This window comes from Schistocerca cancellata, chromosome 2 (genome assembly GCF_023864275.1).
Source record: "Schistocerca cancellata isolate TAMUIC-IGC-003103 chromosome 2, iqSchCanc2.1, whole genome shotgun sequence".
NCBI classification, from domain to species: Eukaryota; Metazoa; Arthropoda; class Insecta; order Orthoptera; family Acrididae; genus Schistocerca; species Schistocerca cancellata.
In genome coordinates, this window is record NC_064627.1 from 566908158 (window position 1) to 566927442 (window position 19285).

Genomic DNA, 19285 nt, shown 5'->3' on the forward strand with positions numbered 1-19285 from the left:
TGTTTACGTGAATGACACACTGTGATAAGTTGTTGAACCGGTCTTGAGGAGAGGACACGGATTACAGAATAAAAAATATAGGGCTATTTTTTAATATATATACAATTGTTCATATCTTCGTAACGAACAAAGATACAAGAAAGGCAATCGTGCTCGTTAGTGTACCACTGGTAGCTAAACAACATACGCTTGATACATTTTTTAATTTACAAATAAAACAGTTTCTATGTCAGTCACTTGTTTGTTTTGCCACTACGCGCGTCTATGTTTCGCACCGTTATCTTCAGGTGGAGAACTGTTTATTTACATAGTTGGTGTTGGTGAGGAGTGCAGACATCTTTTCACAGCAGCGGACCAAGGGCAGTGTAGGTTATGTTGCTTTTTTTGCTAATGATAAAAATTGTTTATTTAGAAAAGGCACTTCTGAGGTTAAAAAACACGAACTTCTGACAGTGAAATGTACTTACAGGACGGTAGAGTCTTAAAAAGTATGCATACTGTTGCCTGATATATGTCCTTTCCACTGTACATTACGTTTACACTGTCACTTCAGACATGTTGTACATGTTACAGATATGATTTTTTATATTGGGTGCAAATAAAAAAGATTAATGGTTTCTACATAAGTATGTTTTTCCTTTTTTTAAAAATGTGAACGGTCTGCACCAGAACATGGACTTCTACACAATTCAGTCTATATTCAGGTGCAGCCCATTCATATTTTTAAAAAAGGAAAAACATATTTGTGTAGAAACCATTTAATCTTTTATGTTTGTATTCAATATAAACAAGCATATCTGTAACATGTACAAAATGTCTGAAGTGACAGTGTAAACGTAATGTACAGTGGAGAAGACATACAACAGGTAGCAGTATGCAGACTTTTTACGACACTGGCGTCCCTGTAACTAATTTCGCTGTAAGAAATTCGTAATTTTTGACTTCAGAAGTGTCTTTTGTATATACACAATTTTTACCATTAGCAAAAGAAGCAACGTAACCTACACTACCCCTGGCCTGCTGCTGTGAAAAGATGTCTGTACTTCTCACCAACACCAGGTTCGTAAATAAACAGTTCTCCACCTGAAGATGATGGTGCGAAACATAGAAGCGCGTAGTGGCAAAATAAATATGTGACTGACCCAGAAACTGTTCTATTTGTATTTATGAACAGTCGCAGGCCCCATAATGCCGTCCCTTGTGGACGAAATACTTATTTTTTAGTTTTCTGGTCAAAAAGTTATTTGGCCTGGTCAAGACAAATGGGACACTTTGCATGATGCCTGATGTCCGCTTTCCCTCCAAGATTCTGTGACATAGCCTATGGTATGGCGATATTACCTTGGATGGTATAGTTGTAAATAAATTTAAAGACCGAGTAAGGTGGCGCAGTGGTTAGCACACTGGACTCGCATTCGGGAGGGCGACGGTTCAGTCCCACGTCCGACCATCCTGATTTCGGTTTTCCGTGGTTTCCCTAAATCGCTCCAAGCAAATGCCGGGATGGTTCCTTTTAAAGGGCACGGCCGATTTCCTTCCCCATCCTTCCCTAATCCGACGAGACCGATGACTTCGCTGTTTGATCTCACACACTTTGTGTGTGTATTTTATCTTTCCAGATATGCTCTGCATACCTAGGTTTCAAATTCCCTTGCACAGCGCTTCCTTTGTGCATTTATGCCTTGAAACTGACAGGGTGTGTAACTCTCGAAATATAGGCGGTTCTCGAAGACATAACCTAATTTTATGAATGGAAAACCGTTGCCCCAGAAGAATAATATCTTTATTGTACTGTTTGTTCCTACTTTGTCATTTATGTTGTGGCGTTTTGTTGACAGCATGAGAACGACGTTGGATCGGAGTTTGGGATGAGAGCGAAAGGGCAGCGCGATGGACAAGTACGAGAACATCTCCGTGGTGGGCGAGGGCTCGTACGGGCTGGTGATGAAGTGCCGCCACCGCGAGACGGGGCAGCTCGTCGCCATCAAGAAGTTCATCGAGACCGAGGAGGACCAGAACGTGCGCAAGATGGCGCTCCGCGAGATCCGCATGCTCAAGGTGCGTCGCTGACGCCTACCTTTTATTTCACCACTCTACAGAGTCGTAAGATCTGTGTTCACCGGTTGCAATAATTAGGAGACTGGACAACTGCGAATTTCTTTGTCCTCGTTTTTTACAGATTCCGCAGCTGTATCAGAGCCCTAAAATAAGCCATTTTCGTAAATCTCAAAACCTCGAAAGAAATTGGAGGTCGCCTATTAAATTTTTGTAAAATTATCGATTATTGTTGAGTTGTAAAGAAATGGTTTCAGTTTTCATTCAATAAGTAATGCAATACATTTTTTTCTCGGCAAATTTCCGTTTTAACGCATAAGAGCCATTCAGTTAGTTTTCACGTATCAGAGTCACTGAAGTTGACGTCAAGGCCAGCTTCATTTAGTTCTTTGTGTGTGTGTGTGTGTGTGTGTGTGTGTGTGTGTGTGTATTTTCACGGCGTAAGGAACAAGGTTCGTGTTTTGCCGGTGTAACACATGTTCAAACGGCAATAACGAATAAACTCGTATCACTTGTCCTAATGACGACTGGTCGTAGAATCACGCTTTTTCCTAAGAGTTGCAGTGACCAATAGTAGCCTATTCCGTTAGTGCCGCTACACATCATCCCACCCAGTGTGAGATCATCTAAGATTCCAGCACATTTGTTGTTTACAACACCTCCGTAGCCGTGGCAAAATTCAAGTAGGAGTCCTAGTTAGTGCCAAGTAAAGCAAATTCTTGTCGAAGTAGGCGTAATGCAGAGTTGCAGCTGATTTCCACTGTTAACTTTTCTGTAGAAGAACCAGTTAAGAAAAAAAAAAGAAAGTTCAGAATGTGAAAGAAGCCCAAGTGAAACAGATACTATATGTATGGAGTGAAGCAGTCAAAGGAGAATATGCATTAAGGTAACCAGTGCCAGCTTGAAAGTGGAGAAGAGCGACAGGCACAACATCGAGACTATGAAACAGACGGAACAAATATTGTCGTATCTTACAAGCAAGCAAAAACAGAACAGTGGAAGCATGAAAGATATCAAGAGTATGCAGCTATTAAGCGAACAAAGCTTTTGTCAGCTGCAGAACGGTACTGGTACCGAATGTTGACAAGAATGGAGTTTCTGAAAGGGCCCATCTAGAGTGCAGCAGTCAATGGAGATTAGATGTGGGCCTTGACAGATTTCGATAAGCAACTGGAAATATTTGAAATCTGACGCTGTAAAAGTATATTAAAAGTCAGGTGGATAGATAAGGCCAGATGAAGTACTAGAAATAACAGACAAGAAAATAATTCTGTGAAGAGCTCCTGCTTGGGTGTAGAAACATTAGTGGGTCATCTGCTGCCGCACTGAGAAGTGAACTTGGTGCAAGAGGAGTGGGCAAAGATTAGAATTCGCGGGGCGAGAGATTTTATGTAGTAAGAATTTCGAAATGAAAAGATTAACACAATATAGGAAAAGATGCTGGACAGCATTAAATGAGTCGAAAGATTTACGGCTAAAAATAGGAAAAGCTGGTACACAACGAAACCAAGCAGGGCTCAGTAAGTAGACGTTAAAGATAGTTCCACTCTAAATGCTTCGATTCTTTAATGTTCTTATTTTATATGTGTTTCTATACGGTCGAAACAAAGTGGAAGTTATTGCTGAATGTAGTAGAAGTAAAGAGACTCTTCGCGAAACAGGCATGTAAAGGATGGAGGAGTTCGGTTTCAACTCGTCTCATTTATCAGCACATTTCACTGTAGAATGTAATTTATTTTCAATAAAAAGAAGTAGAATGTGTTACCTAAAAGGCGACGATGAAAAAACAAAACAAAAGAAGGCTCTAACGCGTGCTTGTGCGATGGCGGGTCGAAACCTGGCGGTGGAAGAAATTTTCATCGCTGGTACTTGGCAGCCGAGGCTGGGAGAGATGGCGACGTACAGTTTCTGATTATCAGTCTTTACGGCAATGTCCAGGGATAGTTACCATATCTTTACGCAGTGTCTCATGGAGTCAGAGCTTACGGCATTTTTGTGGGTGATCTACCCGTGGAATCGCGGCCCCGTTGATGTTATTCAGGAGGCGTGGGCTATGTGCCGACACCGGGTTTCAACTTCTCCCTTCTTCCATCACCGTACAAACTATACACGACATTGCACTATACGTATAATCACCACAGACATCTACACTCAACAGATGCACATAAGACACAACTGTCTCACACGCGGCGAAGGAAAGGTTTAATTATAATTGATAAAATATTCCTGGCTCTTATGCCGTGGTCGGACGTATTGTCCATTGAAACCCAACGTTTCGTTCCCACCTGCGGAGGACATTTTAAGGGAAATCGTGATTCCTTTGAATGTGCGATTCACACCCTGACTTGCTACTGACTGCAGCAAAATTTCTTTTACGTGTGCCCCCGCGCAGTGGTGTGAAGTCACGTGCTCGGACTACCAGGGCGCAATTGGCCGTTGTCGGCTGCCGTCGTCGTCCGCTGTTACTATCACCCACACCATGGTGGAAGACTCGTACACATCTTCTTCAGCACTGGGATTCAGATGTTACTCAATTTCACGCCCGCCTCCTTCCTATTGGATTTCCTCGCACGTTTAAAGTCTCTGCGGCCCTGTGGTATCCGCTTGTGGCTGTCAGTTCTTGTTATTCGCATTAAGATCGCCGCGCAAAAATCACAGCTATGCTGCTTTGTTATGACCGCATACGAAAAATCGTGACAAAGTGAAACATCGCGGTAATCGGCAAACCCACCCGGAAAATTCAAAACCACCTAAAAATGGGCAAGGGTGCTCGCAAACCTCTGGAAAAGCAGAAATTTATAGGATTCTGTGTAGTTGTGTGAACGTGTCCGTGGGCACTACAAAAAGATCGGTCAAAACACGACAAGAGGAGTACAAGGGTCACTGCAGAAGCGGAGAGATTGACAGAGCAACTGTTGCGGTAGATACTTCGCAGCCAGGAGACCACCACATTCATTTCGATAGGATTCAAGTACTGGCAGCCACAAGCGGATTTAGTGAAACGCTGTACAGAGAGGCCACAGAGACTGTTAAACACCCCAGGAGTTTCAGTAGGAAGGAAAAAAAACTTTGTGTTCTGCCTTACGGCAGGTCTTCTCATGGGGGAAGCCTCGTCAGAGAGGTTCACCGCATGAGCGTCTATGGAATTGATTCCAGTGGTGGTTTCCCGTTGCCTTCCACTGATGATGATGAAATGGCAATGAGGACAACAAAGCACCCAGTCCCTGAGCGGAGAAAATCTCCGTCCCAGCCGGGAATCGAACCCGCCCAGACCGCCGCGATGACCACTTTTTTTTCATCTGATCGGGAAGGACTCGCAAGACACCCTTTTAAGTTCGTTGTTGATCTATTAACTCAGTTTTTTACAGAGGGCAGCTATGCCTCTGACCGAACACGCTGAGCTGCCGTGCCGGCAATCACTCTGCTACTGGGGCGGACAGCAGGAAGGAGGAGGACATGAAATTGAATGACATCTGGATCCCAGTGCTGAAGATGACGTGTTCTAGTCTCCCACCACAGGATGATAGCAACAGCAGACGACGACCTCCGACAACGGCCAATTGCGCCTGGGTAATCAGGGCCACTGCACGGGGGCACGCGTAAACGGAATTTCGGTGCAGTCAGTAGCGAGTCAGGGTGTGAAATGGACACGCTACGATCGTCCTTAATAATGTCCTCCGCAGACAAGGACAAAACTTTAAGTTTTAATGGAAAATCCATTCCGCCAACGGCGTGAGAGGCCGGAATATTTTATTAAAAGTGAAATTTCCGGCCCTGAAGATTTACATTTTACAAAGGTGTAACTGTGGGCGAAGGAGCTGCAATTGGGCAGCTGAATCTACCCCTAGGTGTATTCTAGCCAACCATGCCATACAAGTTTATTGTGTACCATGACAGCCTCCCATCCCGACCTCTCCACGAACAGTGTTTCAAATTCATCACACAAGGGTGCGGTGCGGTGCGCGTTTGCAGAAGCTGCGGCACGAGAACCTGGTGAACCTGATCGAGGTGTTCCGGCGGAAGCGGCGCTTCTACCTGGTGTTCGAGTTCGTGGACCACACGGTGCTGGACGAGCTGGAGGAGAAGCCGGGCGGCCTGGGGGAGCTGGTGACGCGCTGCCACACCTTCCAAGTGCTGCGCGCCATCCACTACTGCCACTCCAACAACGTCAGTACACACTCTGCCCTTTACTGTCCCGTGTAGACGCTCTCATCTGGCAATTGCTTACCGCGCTGGTCTAAACACAGGAATTTCTGACTTCGTTTCAGTCGATGCTGTTATCTACAATGAAGTACCGGGTGATCAAAAAGTCAGTATAAATTTGAAAACTTAATAAACCACAGAATAATGTAGATAGAGAGGTAAAAATTGACACACATGCTTGGAATAACATGGGGTTTTATTAGAACAAAAAAAAAACAAAGTTCACAAAATGTCCGACAAATGGCGCTGGACAGCAAAACGTCAGTGACTGCGCATGACAATCGTGTATAAAAGGAGCTGTAATGAGAGAGAGAATCAGATGCGCCAGCAGTCGCAGCATGTTTACAAGGTCACGGTATGGGTTTGATTTACCACATCTACCGTTATCGGGCCTTCTTTCTTCGAAGAAATGCGTGATTCTGGTTTTGTAACCGCTACCGTGGCGGGTGAGAGGTACGCCGATATGTTACAAAAATGGCTCTGAGCACTATGGGCATAACATCTATGGTCATCAGTCCCCTAGAACTTAGAACTACTTAAACCTAACTAACCTAAGGACATCACACAACACCCAGCCATCACGAGGCAGAGAAAATCCCTGACCCCGCCGGATATGTTACAGAATCGCATCATCCCCAGCCTGGCTAATAAACACCTGCTGGAACGTACGATGTTTATGCAGGATGGCGCTCCACCCCATATTGCTAGACGCGTGAAAGATCTCTTGCGCGCATCGTTTGGTGGTGATCGTGTGCTCAGCCGCCACTTTCGTCATGCCTGACCTCCCAGGTCCCCAGACCTCAGTCCGTGCGATTATTGGCTTTGGGGTTACCTGAAGTCGCAAGTGTATCGTGATCGACCGACATCTCTAGGGATGCTGAAAGACAACATCCGACCCCAATGCCTCACCATAACTCCGGACATGCTTTACGGTGCTGTTCACAACATTATTCCTCGACTACAGCTATTGTAGAGGAATGATGGTGGACATCATCTTTGCTTTGTCTTACTTTGTTATGCTAATTATTGCTATTCTGATCAGATGAAGCGCCCCTGTCTGACATTTTTTTGAAATTTTGTATTTTTTTGGTTCTAATAAAACCCCATGTCATGTGTGTCAATTTGTACCTCTCTATCTACATTATTCCGTGATTTATTCAGTTTTCAAATTTATACTGACTTTTTGATCACCCGGTACATCTGAAAGAAAAGTAAAATGCACACAATTCACTCAGACACTGACAAGGTATCAAAGTAGAGCTCTGACTGGCAACTCACTTTAAATATTCAGAAACGTAAAATAGTGCACTTAACAAAAATCAAAAACATAGTATGCTTGGCTGTGATATCAGTGAGTCGTAATTCGAATCAGTCAATTCATAAAAATACGTGTGTTAAACAGTTTGTGGGGACATGAAATGTAATGGTCACACGAGCTCAATTGCAAGCAAGAAGGTGATAGACTTTAGTTCATTGTTAGGATACTGGGGAAATGAAGCCGGTGTACACAAGAGATCGCTTACAAAACTTTCGCACGACCCGCCTTACACTATTGCTCAAGCGATGTTAAAACAGTCAGTTCTCAGATTCTTGCTCTTAGAAGCAAATCTACATTCTCGTTATATTCCGTAGTCCAAACGATCGGTCTTCACACTCATAGAATTTCAAAACGAATGACAAATTCGTGCCGGCCGATGTGGCCGTGCGGTCTAGGCGCTTCAGTCTGGAACCGCGTGACCGCTCCGGTCGCAGGTTCGAATCCTGCCTCGGGCATGGATGTGTGTGATTCCTTAGGTTAGTTAGGTTTAAGTAGTTCTAAGTTCTAGGGGACTGATGACCACAGATGTTAAATCCCATAGTGCTCAGAGCCATTTGAACCATTTTGAACAAATTCGTCTTACACTGTTGCTAGGATTTATTATCCTCCAGTATTACAATTTCGTCAACACGCCATTATCGAGTAGTATGCTACAAAAACAAAAGTAAAAATCATTTCTCTGTTTTTATAGAATAGTGCTGAAACAGTAACGAATTACTCATAAACAGGCGAAAAGACCAGTAACTGTGTGAGTAGCTGACTGCCGAACAATCACTGGAAGCAGCGACATCATTATATATCTGACATTATTCTGAAAAATATCGTAGGAAAGACAGCTGTCAGACTGAGATTCACTGGAAGAATACTCATAATGACAAGGGGGTGGGGGGATCCGGGGAGGGCGAGGAAGATGAACACTCCGCACGCCACGATGGCAGTACAGAAACTTTTATTGTTTAAAGAAGACCAGTTTCAACAGTCATCATCTGAACTAAGGAGAGAGAACATTAAGGTAGCGAGGGGGGAGAGACTACAATTAATTACACCTGTTGTATGAAATACAAAATTTCACGTACCTATCCTTATGAAACTTGTTATAAAAAGCGCAATGTTACATTACGTGAAGTCGAACCACGAAAGGCACTACACACACACACACACACACACACACACACACACACACACAACCTCGTATCACACATGCATATTGGGTTGGTGTTGTTTGGGGAAACAGACCAAACAGCGAGGTCATCGGTCTCATCGGATTAGGGAAGGAAGTCAGCCGTGCCCTTTCAAAGGAACCATCCCGGCATTTGCCTGGAGTGATTCAGGGAAATCACGGAAAACCTAAATCAGGATGGCCGTATGCGAGATTGAACCGTCGTCCTCCCGAATGCGAGTGCATATTGGAGTCGGGTATGAAATGAAACGAACGTTTGGCGTCATTGGCCGGGAGACCCCATATGGGGCAGGTCCGGCCGCCTTGGTGCGGGTCTTATTACATTCGACGCCACATTGGGCGACCTGCGCGCCGGATGGGGATGAAATTATGATGAAGACAACACAACACCCAGTCCCTGAGCAGCCGGGAATCGAACCCGGGGCCCTTAGGACGGCAGTCCGTCACGCTGACCATTCAGCTATCGGGGCGGACGGAGTCGGATATGACTCTCCCAAACTCACCGCACAGCACTGCGCTACAGGCGGAGTGTTAACTTTGGGGCGGTAAAAAAGTTACCTATCTCACGCTAAATGATCACATGCAGAGGTTACAAGCAATTAATAACGGAATGCCAATATGGAATGCCAACTGACACGCCATTATTATTATATCCAAAATTTTTTAAAAGTAACCTGTATCTTTAATTAACCAAGCAACATGACGTAAAGAGAACACCCTAATGGTGCGAGCGCGAATACCAAGCCAGTCAGACCTGGCTTGACTTTTTGTGCTTTCGTTGTAGAATTCATGACATCCATATACTAATGTCCCCAGTACGCCAGTATCGACTAGGTAGCAAGGCTATACAAGAGCTGAATATGGGGCATGAAGGTGGCATACTGAAATACCGAAACTGGTTGTGAAAATAAAATAAAATAACTTCTCAAATAGCACGGCTGTTCGGCGATTTTACTATTTAAAGAAAGACCTCGAACGGTCCTGCAAAGTATCACTCATGCAGAGGGTTCGGCTACGCAAAATCCACCTTTATTTCTGATGCATCACTACTGATTGCTTGTAACCTCAGCAGGCGATCATTTAGCGTGCACTACTTAGGCCGTCCAAAGGTGAGAAAGAAATCTTTGTAGCGGCTCTGCGACCTCTATGTCAACACTCCGCCCGTAGCGTAGCGCTGTGCGGCGAGCTAGGGAGAGTCATGTCCGACATCGCTAGGCGTGGATAGCTCGAGGATATTATCAGCAATGTGCATTTTATCAACTACGTATTTTTATGAAGATATATACGTGTGTGTGGAGTGACTTTTGTGGTTTTAGTTCATCTAATGTAGTAAGGCATTCTTACAACATGTATTTTACATGGTAGGTGTAATTAATTGTAGACCCTCCACCCCTCATTACCTTCATGTTCTCCCCTTAGATCAGATGATGACTGTTGAAACCGGTCATCTTAGAACCGATTGATATCTGGGTGTTGGTCGTCAGTATGGGACCCTTACCGGATAAGATTCGTAGGGGAAATGGAGAAGGTCCAAAGAAGAGCAGAATGTTTCGTCTTTTGTTCGAAATGAGAATTGCAATGGACACACTCACACAAGTCAAGTGGCAGACGCCACAAGGAGAGCTTTGTGCTTCACACTGCGGTCTACTGTTAAAATTCCTAGAGCGAACGTTGCTAAGACAATCAACCAACATACTGCTTCGTCCTGCGTATAGCTCGGGGAAAGAGCATGAAGGCAAAATTAGAGAGGATACAGCCCACACAGAGCCTTACAAACAGTCGTTGGTGGAAAGTGACAGTGGTACACAAAATAACCTCCGCCACACACTCTAAAAGTGGCCTGTGGAGTATAGATATGGATGTAGTTGCAGATGTATATAATGACCTGCGCTGGAAATTTTAATAATAATGCAAGGTGAATATATTGCGATCTATAATATTCCGTACTCAGTTCTTAGCGTAGAGGCCAGATTTAGTACTGTTGCTACCTTACAAGTAAAAACAAGTAGTCAAAACGAAGATAAGTTAAAAAGAAACGCATATTCTTTGCAATGTCATAGTCATCTTCAGTATTATGACATTGATATTATTTTCTTCTACTGATAATCGGTAATCTGAATTGTGACTTGCCCGCAGATCGTGCACCGCGACGTGAAGCCGGAGAACGTGCTGGTGTCGCGGCTCGGCGTGGTCAAGCTGTGCGACTTTGGGTTCGCGCGGCTTCTCGCTGCACCGGGAGAGCCGTACACGGACTACGTGGCCACGCGCTGGTACCGAGCCCCGGAGCTGCTCGTTGGAGACGTCAAGTACGGCAGGTATGCGCTAAAGAAATGTTACTCAGAGTTGGTGACCGGATGCGTTTCTGGAAGTCTGCACCCCATATGCCTGACTCTCGTCTAGATCTCGTGTTCAGGTGTGTGCGTATTTCTTAATGTTTGCGTAGCGGCTGTCTGAGGCGGCAGATGGATAACAGCCCGCTGTTTATCCATTTGTACGTGGGGAACCGCTAAAATCCACTACCAGGCTGGCCGTCTCACCAGCCCTCGTAGTTCATCTCCGATGCGGATTCAATCCAGGACAGGCTCGCTTCCCCTAATCCCTGAATCGGCGCGCTAACGCCATCGGCTATCCGAACGCGTCTCTGGCGGGAGATTCTCATCTTCTAAACGAATGGCTCTAACTTAGTGGAACTGTTGCTCAGGTTTTAGGACGTTTACGGTAAAAATTGGCAATGCCACATCGTTTACAGCATCCATCATACATAATAGCCAAGACTGACACAGATGAGAACAGACGATAATATGCTGAGGGAAAAGAAATTAGTACACCATTTTAGAGGTTTCAATTCATTCAAGATTCATCGTTGAACAGTGCACATGGAGTACATGAAATGATTATATGTATTTACTGATCAATAGCACAAGCGGCTCTGAGATAGCAGGTATCGATCCATGCTGGAACTTTTTTACGGGTACATGCAGGTCGCCATTCATCTTCCAAAACATTAAGAATACTCCACATCCCCATATCTACTCCCCCCCCCCCTCCTACAGACCATCGTAAGCGCGCCTTTGTCTGGTACATACACCGAGAGGTGTCCACACAGCAAGGCCAGCCAGGCCGCACGCAACACGCACTATGGGATACACCCACGTAGTTCCCACGTGGACATTCCTCCGCCAAAAGTGTATATAAGGCAACTCACGGCTCCACTCAGAGAGAGAGTACATCAACAACTACACTGAAGTGCCAAAGAAACTAGTATAGGCATACGTATTTAAACACAGAGGTATGAAAACAGGCAGAATACGGCGCTGCAGTCGGCAACGCCTATGTAAGACAACAAGTGTCTGGCGCAGTCGTTAGATCGGTTACTGCTGCTGCAATGGCAGGTTATCAAGATTCAAGTGCATTTGAACGTGGTGTTAAAGTCGGCGCACGAGCGATGGGACACAGCGTCTCCGAGGTAGCGATGAACTGGGAATTTTTCCGTACGACCATTACACGAGTGTACCGTGAATACCAGGAATCCGGTAAAACATCACATCTCCGACATTGCTGCGACCGGAAAAAGATCCTGCAAGAACGGTACCAACGACGACTGAAGCGATTCGTTCGACGTGACAGAAGTGCAACCCTTCCGCAAACTGTTGCAAATTTCAATGCTGGGCCATCAAGAAGTGTCAGCATGCGAACCATTCAACGAAATATCATCGATATGGGCTTTCGGAGCCGAATGCTCATTCGTGTACACTTGGTGACTGCACGACACAAAGCTTTACGCCTTGCCGGGCCCCTCAACACCGACGTCGGACTGTTGGTAACTGGAAACACGTTGCCTGGTCGGACGAGTCTCGTTTCAAATTGTATCGAGCGGATGGACGTGTACGGGCACGGAGACTACCTCATGAATCCATGGACCCTGCGTGTCAACAGGGGACTGTCTGATCACCTGCATCCGTTGATGTCCATTGTGCATTCCGACGGACTTGGGTAATTCCAGCAGGACAACGCGACACTCCACACGTCCAGATTTGCTACGGAGTGCCTTCAGGAACACTCTTCTGTCTTTAAACACTTCCGCTGTCCACCATACTCTCCAGACACGAAGATTATTGAACATATCTGGGATAACTTGCAACGTGCTATTCAGAAGAGATCTCCACCCTGTCGTACTCTTACGGATTTATGGACAGCCCTGCATGATTCATGGTGTCAATTCCCTCCAGCACTACTTCAGACATTAGTCGAGACCATGCCACGTCGTGTTGCGGCATTTCTGCGTGCTTGCGGGGGCCCTACACGATATTAGTCAGGTGTACCAGTTTCTTTGGCTCTTCATTGTAGTTACACAGTATTAAAATCGTGCCTCAAAACAGGATCAGGACTCTACCCTATCGCCGCCGACCAGAAGAATCCAACTGGACGTGCTAACTATCTTAGTCATCCTTCATTGGTTTCAGGACTTGATCAACGCTCAAAGACTGATCAGTGGAAGTGAACATTTAACAATACTTCCACGCATCCCCTTCACACTTAAGTTACATTATTTATACTTTCGTTTAATAAATCTCCGTAAATCCTTTCTAATCAGTGTTGCCGTAATTTCTGACATAGTTTGGATACATCTATTTGGCTCTAGGGACGAGGGTGTATACTTGCTGCATGCAAGTAAACCACCTCAATAAAAGCCATCATTTACTTTTCGGTTGTGCGGGCTCTCGTCCTCTGACATTTACGCTTGATGCCAATACTATTTGTTGAAAATTTACGAGATGATCTAGAGATATTTGAAACAATTCGTAATTCTCTCAAAAGTGAGTGCAGTATTGTATCTAAATGCGAGGGCGAGGCTTGGAACACCTCCTTTAACACGTACAAGTCTACAGTAAATTCTAATAAGTAACGTACTGAACCAGTATTTTATTTCCTGTTAAGGTAGATCATGGTTGGAATTTGAGCCCAACTAAATGTGGCATTAATCTAGGAAGTTTACTCTGCAAACATATCTATAGTACTAAACGACTTACCCAGGACACAGTCTCGGTTGCAGTTACCTATGTAACAACTTTCATGGGCAACAAAAATTTGACTATCAATGTTCCATACAATTATTGAGCGAATTTAAAAATCTGAAATGTTCTCATAATCTATTCATTAAGAACTATAATTTTACGTTAAAAGTTCAATAAAAAAGTCAAGTACTTGTACTACAGTCAGAAACTCTGTGTGTGTTAATGCAGGGTTTCTCTAGGTGTGTAAATTATCCTCGTCATGTTCATCCAGTGTTTAAGAATGATACCACTTATCGACTTCTAACAGACTCTACACATAATTTCAAACCTTTATGAAACTCTTTCTCGCTAATGCCCCTAACAGAACGATGAAAGACATAAAGTTAATTTTCAAATAACTTCCGGGAATTCAGCCAGGTAACACTTTCAGCGACCGCCGATATTTCGGCGGGAGAACACCCCGCCATTTTCAAGGCAAACTGCAACGGACAGCCGGCGTACATGCAAATTTAATACCTCGGTTCTCGGGCCGAAGCAGGAAAGATAACAAACACACACACACACACACACACACACACTGAACACTAGTGCCACCAAAGATGACCAAAGTCAGAGCTATCGATAGTGAGACTATGAATTCGCAGGTGAGGCAGCATTGACTCTGTTCCTCTGTTTTTTGACAAGGGAGAGAGCCGGATTCCAAACAGAGTTTAAACAGAAACCTCCATCCCTGTTAACGAGGTTGCTCGCTAAGACCAAAGTCAGAGCTATCGATAGTGAGACTATGAATTCGCAGGTGAGGCAGCATTGACTCTGTTCCTCTGTTTTTTGACAAGGGAGAGAGCCGGATTCCAAACAAAGTTTAAACAGAAACCTCCATCCCTGTTAACGAGGTTGCTCGCTAATTTAATCTCAACTGCCTCCCTAATCACACTGTCCCAGTAGCTGGACGTGTATGCCAATATCTCGGTGTTATTATATAACATGGGGTGACCAGTATCCAAGCAATGTTCGGCAATAGCAGATCTATTTGGCTGCTGTAATCGTGTGTGCCGTTTATGCTCAGTACATCGTCCTCCACGGTCCTGATAGTTTGACCAATATATGCCATGCCGCAGCTACAAGGGACACGATATACACCCGCCTTACGCAGTCCAAGATCATCCTTAACGGAACTCAAAAGTGCTCTAATTTTAGATGGAGGTCGGAAAACACATTTCACGTCGTATTTCCGTAAAATACGACCAATCTTTTTGGACGTGTTTCCTACGTAAGGCAAGAAGGCAGTAGACTTAGGTGTTGACTCAGAATTATCATCAATCACCTGATGTACAGTTGGTCGATAGCGCAACGCACGTTCAATCTGTCTATCACTGTAACCATTTTGACGAAATGTAACTTCAAGATGGGACAGCTCAGCTGGCAAAGTCTCAGCGTCAGAAACGACATGTGCCCTGTGTACCAAGGTACGAAGTACCCCTTCACGCTGAGCCGAATGGTGACAACTATTAGCTTGTAAGTACAAGTCGGTGTGAGTACGTTTCCTGTAGACTGCATGTCCCAATGATCCATCATCCTTCCTCCTAACCAACACGTCGAGAAAGGGAAGGCAACCATCCTCTTCCACCTCCATCGTAAAACGAATGTTCGGGTGGATCGAGTTCAGATGTTCTAGGAAGACATTCAAATTCTCCCTACCGTGAGGCCAAACAACGAAGGTATTGTCAACGTATCTAAAGAAACAGGCGGGTTTTAAAGGCGCCGACTCCAATGCACGTTCCTCGAAGTCTTCCATAAACAAATTTGCGATCACAGGAGACAACGGACTACCCATCGCAACTCCATCTGTCTGCTCGTAATACTGGTCATTAAATAAAAAGTTAGTGGATGTCAACACATGCTTAAAGAGATTAGTTAAATCAGTGTTTCTAGAACATCTGAACTCGATCCACCCGAACATTCGTTTTACGATGGAGGTGGAAGAGGATGGTTGCCTTCCCTTTCTCGACGTGTTGGTTAGGAGGAAGGATGATGGATCATTGGGACATGCAGTCTACAGGAAACGTACTCACACCGACTTGTACTTACAAGCTAATAGTTGTCACCATTCGGCTCAGCGTGAAGGGGTACTTCGTACCTTGGTACACAGGGCACATGTCGTTTCTGACGCTGAGACTTTGCCAGCTGAGCTGTCCCATCTCGAAGTTACATTTCGTCAAAATGGTTACAGTGATAGACAGATTGAACGTGCGTTGCGCTATCGACCAACTGTACATCAGGTGATTGATGATAATTCTGAGTCAACACCTAAGTCTACTGCCTTCTTGCCTTACGTAGGAAACACGTCCAATAAGATTGGTCGTATTTTACGGAAATACGATGTGAAATGTGTTTTCCGACCTCTATCTAAAATTAGAGCACTTTTGAGTTCCGTTAAGGATGATCTTGGACTGCGTAAGGCGGGTGTATATCGTGTCCCTTGTAGCTGCGGCATGGCATATATTGGTCAAACTATTAGGACCGTGGAGGACGATGTACTGAGCATAAACGGCACACACGATTACAGCAGCCAAATAGATCTGCTATTGCCGAACATTGCTTGGATACTGGTCACCCCATGTTATATAATAACACCGAGATATTGGCATGCACGTCCAGCTACTGGGACAGTGTGATTAGGGAGGCAGTTGAGATTAAATTAGCGAGCAACCTCGTTAACAGGGATGGAGGTTTCTGTTTAAACTTTGTTTGGAATCCGGCTCTCTCCCTTGTCAAAAAACAGAGGAACAGAGTCAATGCTGCCTCACCTGCGAATTCATAGTCTCACTATCGATAGCTCTGACCTTGGTCATCTTTGGTGGCACTAGTGTTCAGTGTGTGTGTGTGTGTGTGTGTGTTTGTTATCTTTCCTGTTTCGGTCCGAGAACCGAGGTATTAAATTTGCATGTACGCCGCCTGTCCGTTGCAGTTTGCCTTGAAAATGGCGGGGTGTTCTCCCGCCGAAATATCGGCGGTTGCTGAAAGTGTTACCTGGCTGAATTCCCGGAAGTTATTTGAAAGTTGTATACGCCAGGAGAAACTCAGGTCTCATAAAGTTAATTGCTTATTGCATTTCTTTTCTTCATGTACAACAATTGCAGCATCAGCCAAGATGCTTTGATTTATTACGTCTTCACTGCCAACACTACCCGCAGCATATCTTGCAGACAATATCCACATAGACCCTGAATGTACCTGCAAAATTATAACAGTGTACGACACTTATTTCGGGAGATACGCGTTTTGTAATTTGTATATGGGACTTCATTTCTTTAAAAAAATCGGAGATGGGATTTATTGGAATGTACTAACTATTCCACAAATAGAATCAAAAACGGCTGCCAACATGAATAATTTAGAAGTAGATATCCTCGGTGCAGCGAAGCAGCTTAAAACACATAACAAAGGTAAGGCCTCCGATCCAGATTTCTTTCATAGTACTCTGATACAGCAGCTCCATACTTAGTAATCATATACAACCGCTAACTCGTAGAACGATCCATCCCTGAGGACTCCAAGGTTGGACAAGTCACACCAATATCCAAGAAAGAAAGTAAGAGTAATCCGCCGAATTACAGACTCGTATCAGTAACGTATCATGGCTCTTATACCGTGCTCGAACATTATGAATCATCTCGAAGAAATGATTTATTCACAGGTAGCCAACACGTATCCAGAAAATATCGTTCATGTGAAACACAACTAGCTCTTTACTGTCACGTAGTAATGAGTGCTGTCGACAAGGAACGTCAAATTGATTCCATATTTTTGGATTTCCAGAAGTCTTTTGACACCGTTATCACAAATGACCTCTAATTAAACTGTTTGCGTATGGTGTTTCATCTCAGTTGGGTCGAATGGATTCGTGTAAGAAAGGTCACAGTTCGTAATGACCGACAGAAAGTCGTCGAATAAAACAGAAGTAATATCTGGCATTCCCCAAGGAAGCGTTATAGGCCCTCTGTTGTTCCTGATCTACATAAACGCTTTGGGAGACAATCAGAGCAGCCGTCTTAGATTATTTGCAGACGATGGTGTCATTTACCGACTTGCAAAGTGATGAGATAAAACGAATTGAAAAATGATCTTGACAAGATATCTGCATGGTGCAAAAAATGGCAATTGATTCTAAATAAAAGAAAGTGTGAAGTCATTCGCATGAACACTAGAAGGAAACCACTAAATTTCAGTTAAACGATAAATCGTGCAAATCTAAAGGCAAGTGAAACCTTAACCAAATACACGAGTTGGATAAAGACTAGTGGCAAAACCGCCGTAACGTGAAGAATGTGCGTCACATGGCATTCCCGGTGTCTGCAGCTGAGAGCAGAAAGTCAGCTGAAGTAGTGTAGTGAGCTGCAACGGCTGTGTTTGAGTCAGCTGCGGTGTGTACTGTCTGAAACTGCGGAAGGCCAGTTCGGGCGCCCTAACAGTACGTTTAAGAAACACAAACTACGTGCCTGAATGAAGACTGGTTTGGCACGAATGGTCGGAGCGCAATATAGCGTTTCCTTCTGGCACTCCATCCCATCAACCGCCTTTACAGTGCACGTGGCGCACGGCGATCCCCTGTGTGCATAGCGTTGAGATAAGGGCCCGGGTTCGATTCTCGGCTGGGTCGGAGATTTTATCCGCTCAGGGACTGGGTGTTGTCCTAATCATGATCATTCCATCCTCGTCGACGCGCAAGTTGCCGAAGTGACGTCAAATAGAAAGACTTGCACCCGGCAAACGGTCTACCCGAAGGGAGGTTCTAGTCACACGGCATTTATTTATATGGGGGTGGGAGATACTGGGACGTCCTCCGTATTCACCCGATGTTAGTCCGTGCGATTACGACCTGTTCGTCAAAATGAAAGGACCTCTTCGTGGCTCGCGCTGCAACGCAACAGAAGACATCATCTGTGCCACAGGGCGCTCCTTCCAAGATTTCGACAGAGGTGGATGCGCTGATAGTGAACGACGCTTTCCATCTTTGTGCTGGTAGGTGATCGAGATGAGGTACGATTATACTGGGGACATGTAATACGGAGAACGTCTGTCGGTAACGTCTGGTATAAATTATAACCATGTTGCCACTACTTTTTGTCGAACCCACGTACTCAGCGACTAAGACAACGAATATCTTAAATTGGAACTATCACACAGATAATGTTGTGGGGAAAGCAAACCAAAGACTATGACTTGTAGGCGGAACACTTAGAAAATGTAACAGATCTACTAAAGAGACTGTTTACACTCCACTTGTCTGCCCTGTTCTGGAGTATTGTTGTGCGGTGTGGGACCCACATCAGATAGGATTCGCGGAGGACATCGAAAAAGTTCAAAGAAGGGCGGTTCGTTTTGTATTAATCGTGAAGTAAGAGAAAATTTTACGGCTGTGATACACCAATTGGGGTGGCAGTCATTGAAACAAAAGCGTTTTTCGTTGCAGTAGAACCTTCTCACAAAATTCTAGTCACCAACTTTCTCCTC

At 44.7% G+C, this 19285-nt stretch overlaps 1 protein-coding gene across 1 annotated transcript in view; it reads left to right on the forward strand.

Annotated features, from left to right (window-relative positions):
• The window catches only part of LOC126162159 (uncharacterized), a 352513-nt gene that overhangs the window by 211477 nt on the left and 121751 nt on the right, over nucleotides 1-19285 (forward strand). The window contains exons 2-4 of the mRNA XM_049918470.1: nucleotides 1839-2058; nucleotides 6028-6222; nucleotides 10893-11071. Of these exons, the coding sequence (XP_049774427.1) occupies nucleotides 1891-2058; nucleotides 6028-6222; nucleotides 10893-11071 (542 nt within the window). The 5' untranslated portion in view covers nucleotides 1839-1890. The remainder of the gene's footprint in view (nucleotides 1-1838; nucleotides 2059-6027; nucleotides 6223-10892; nucleotides 11072-19285) is intronic.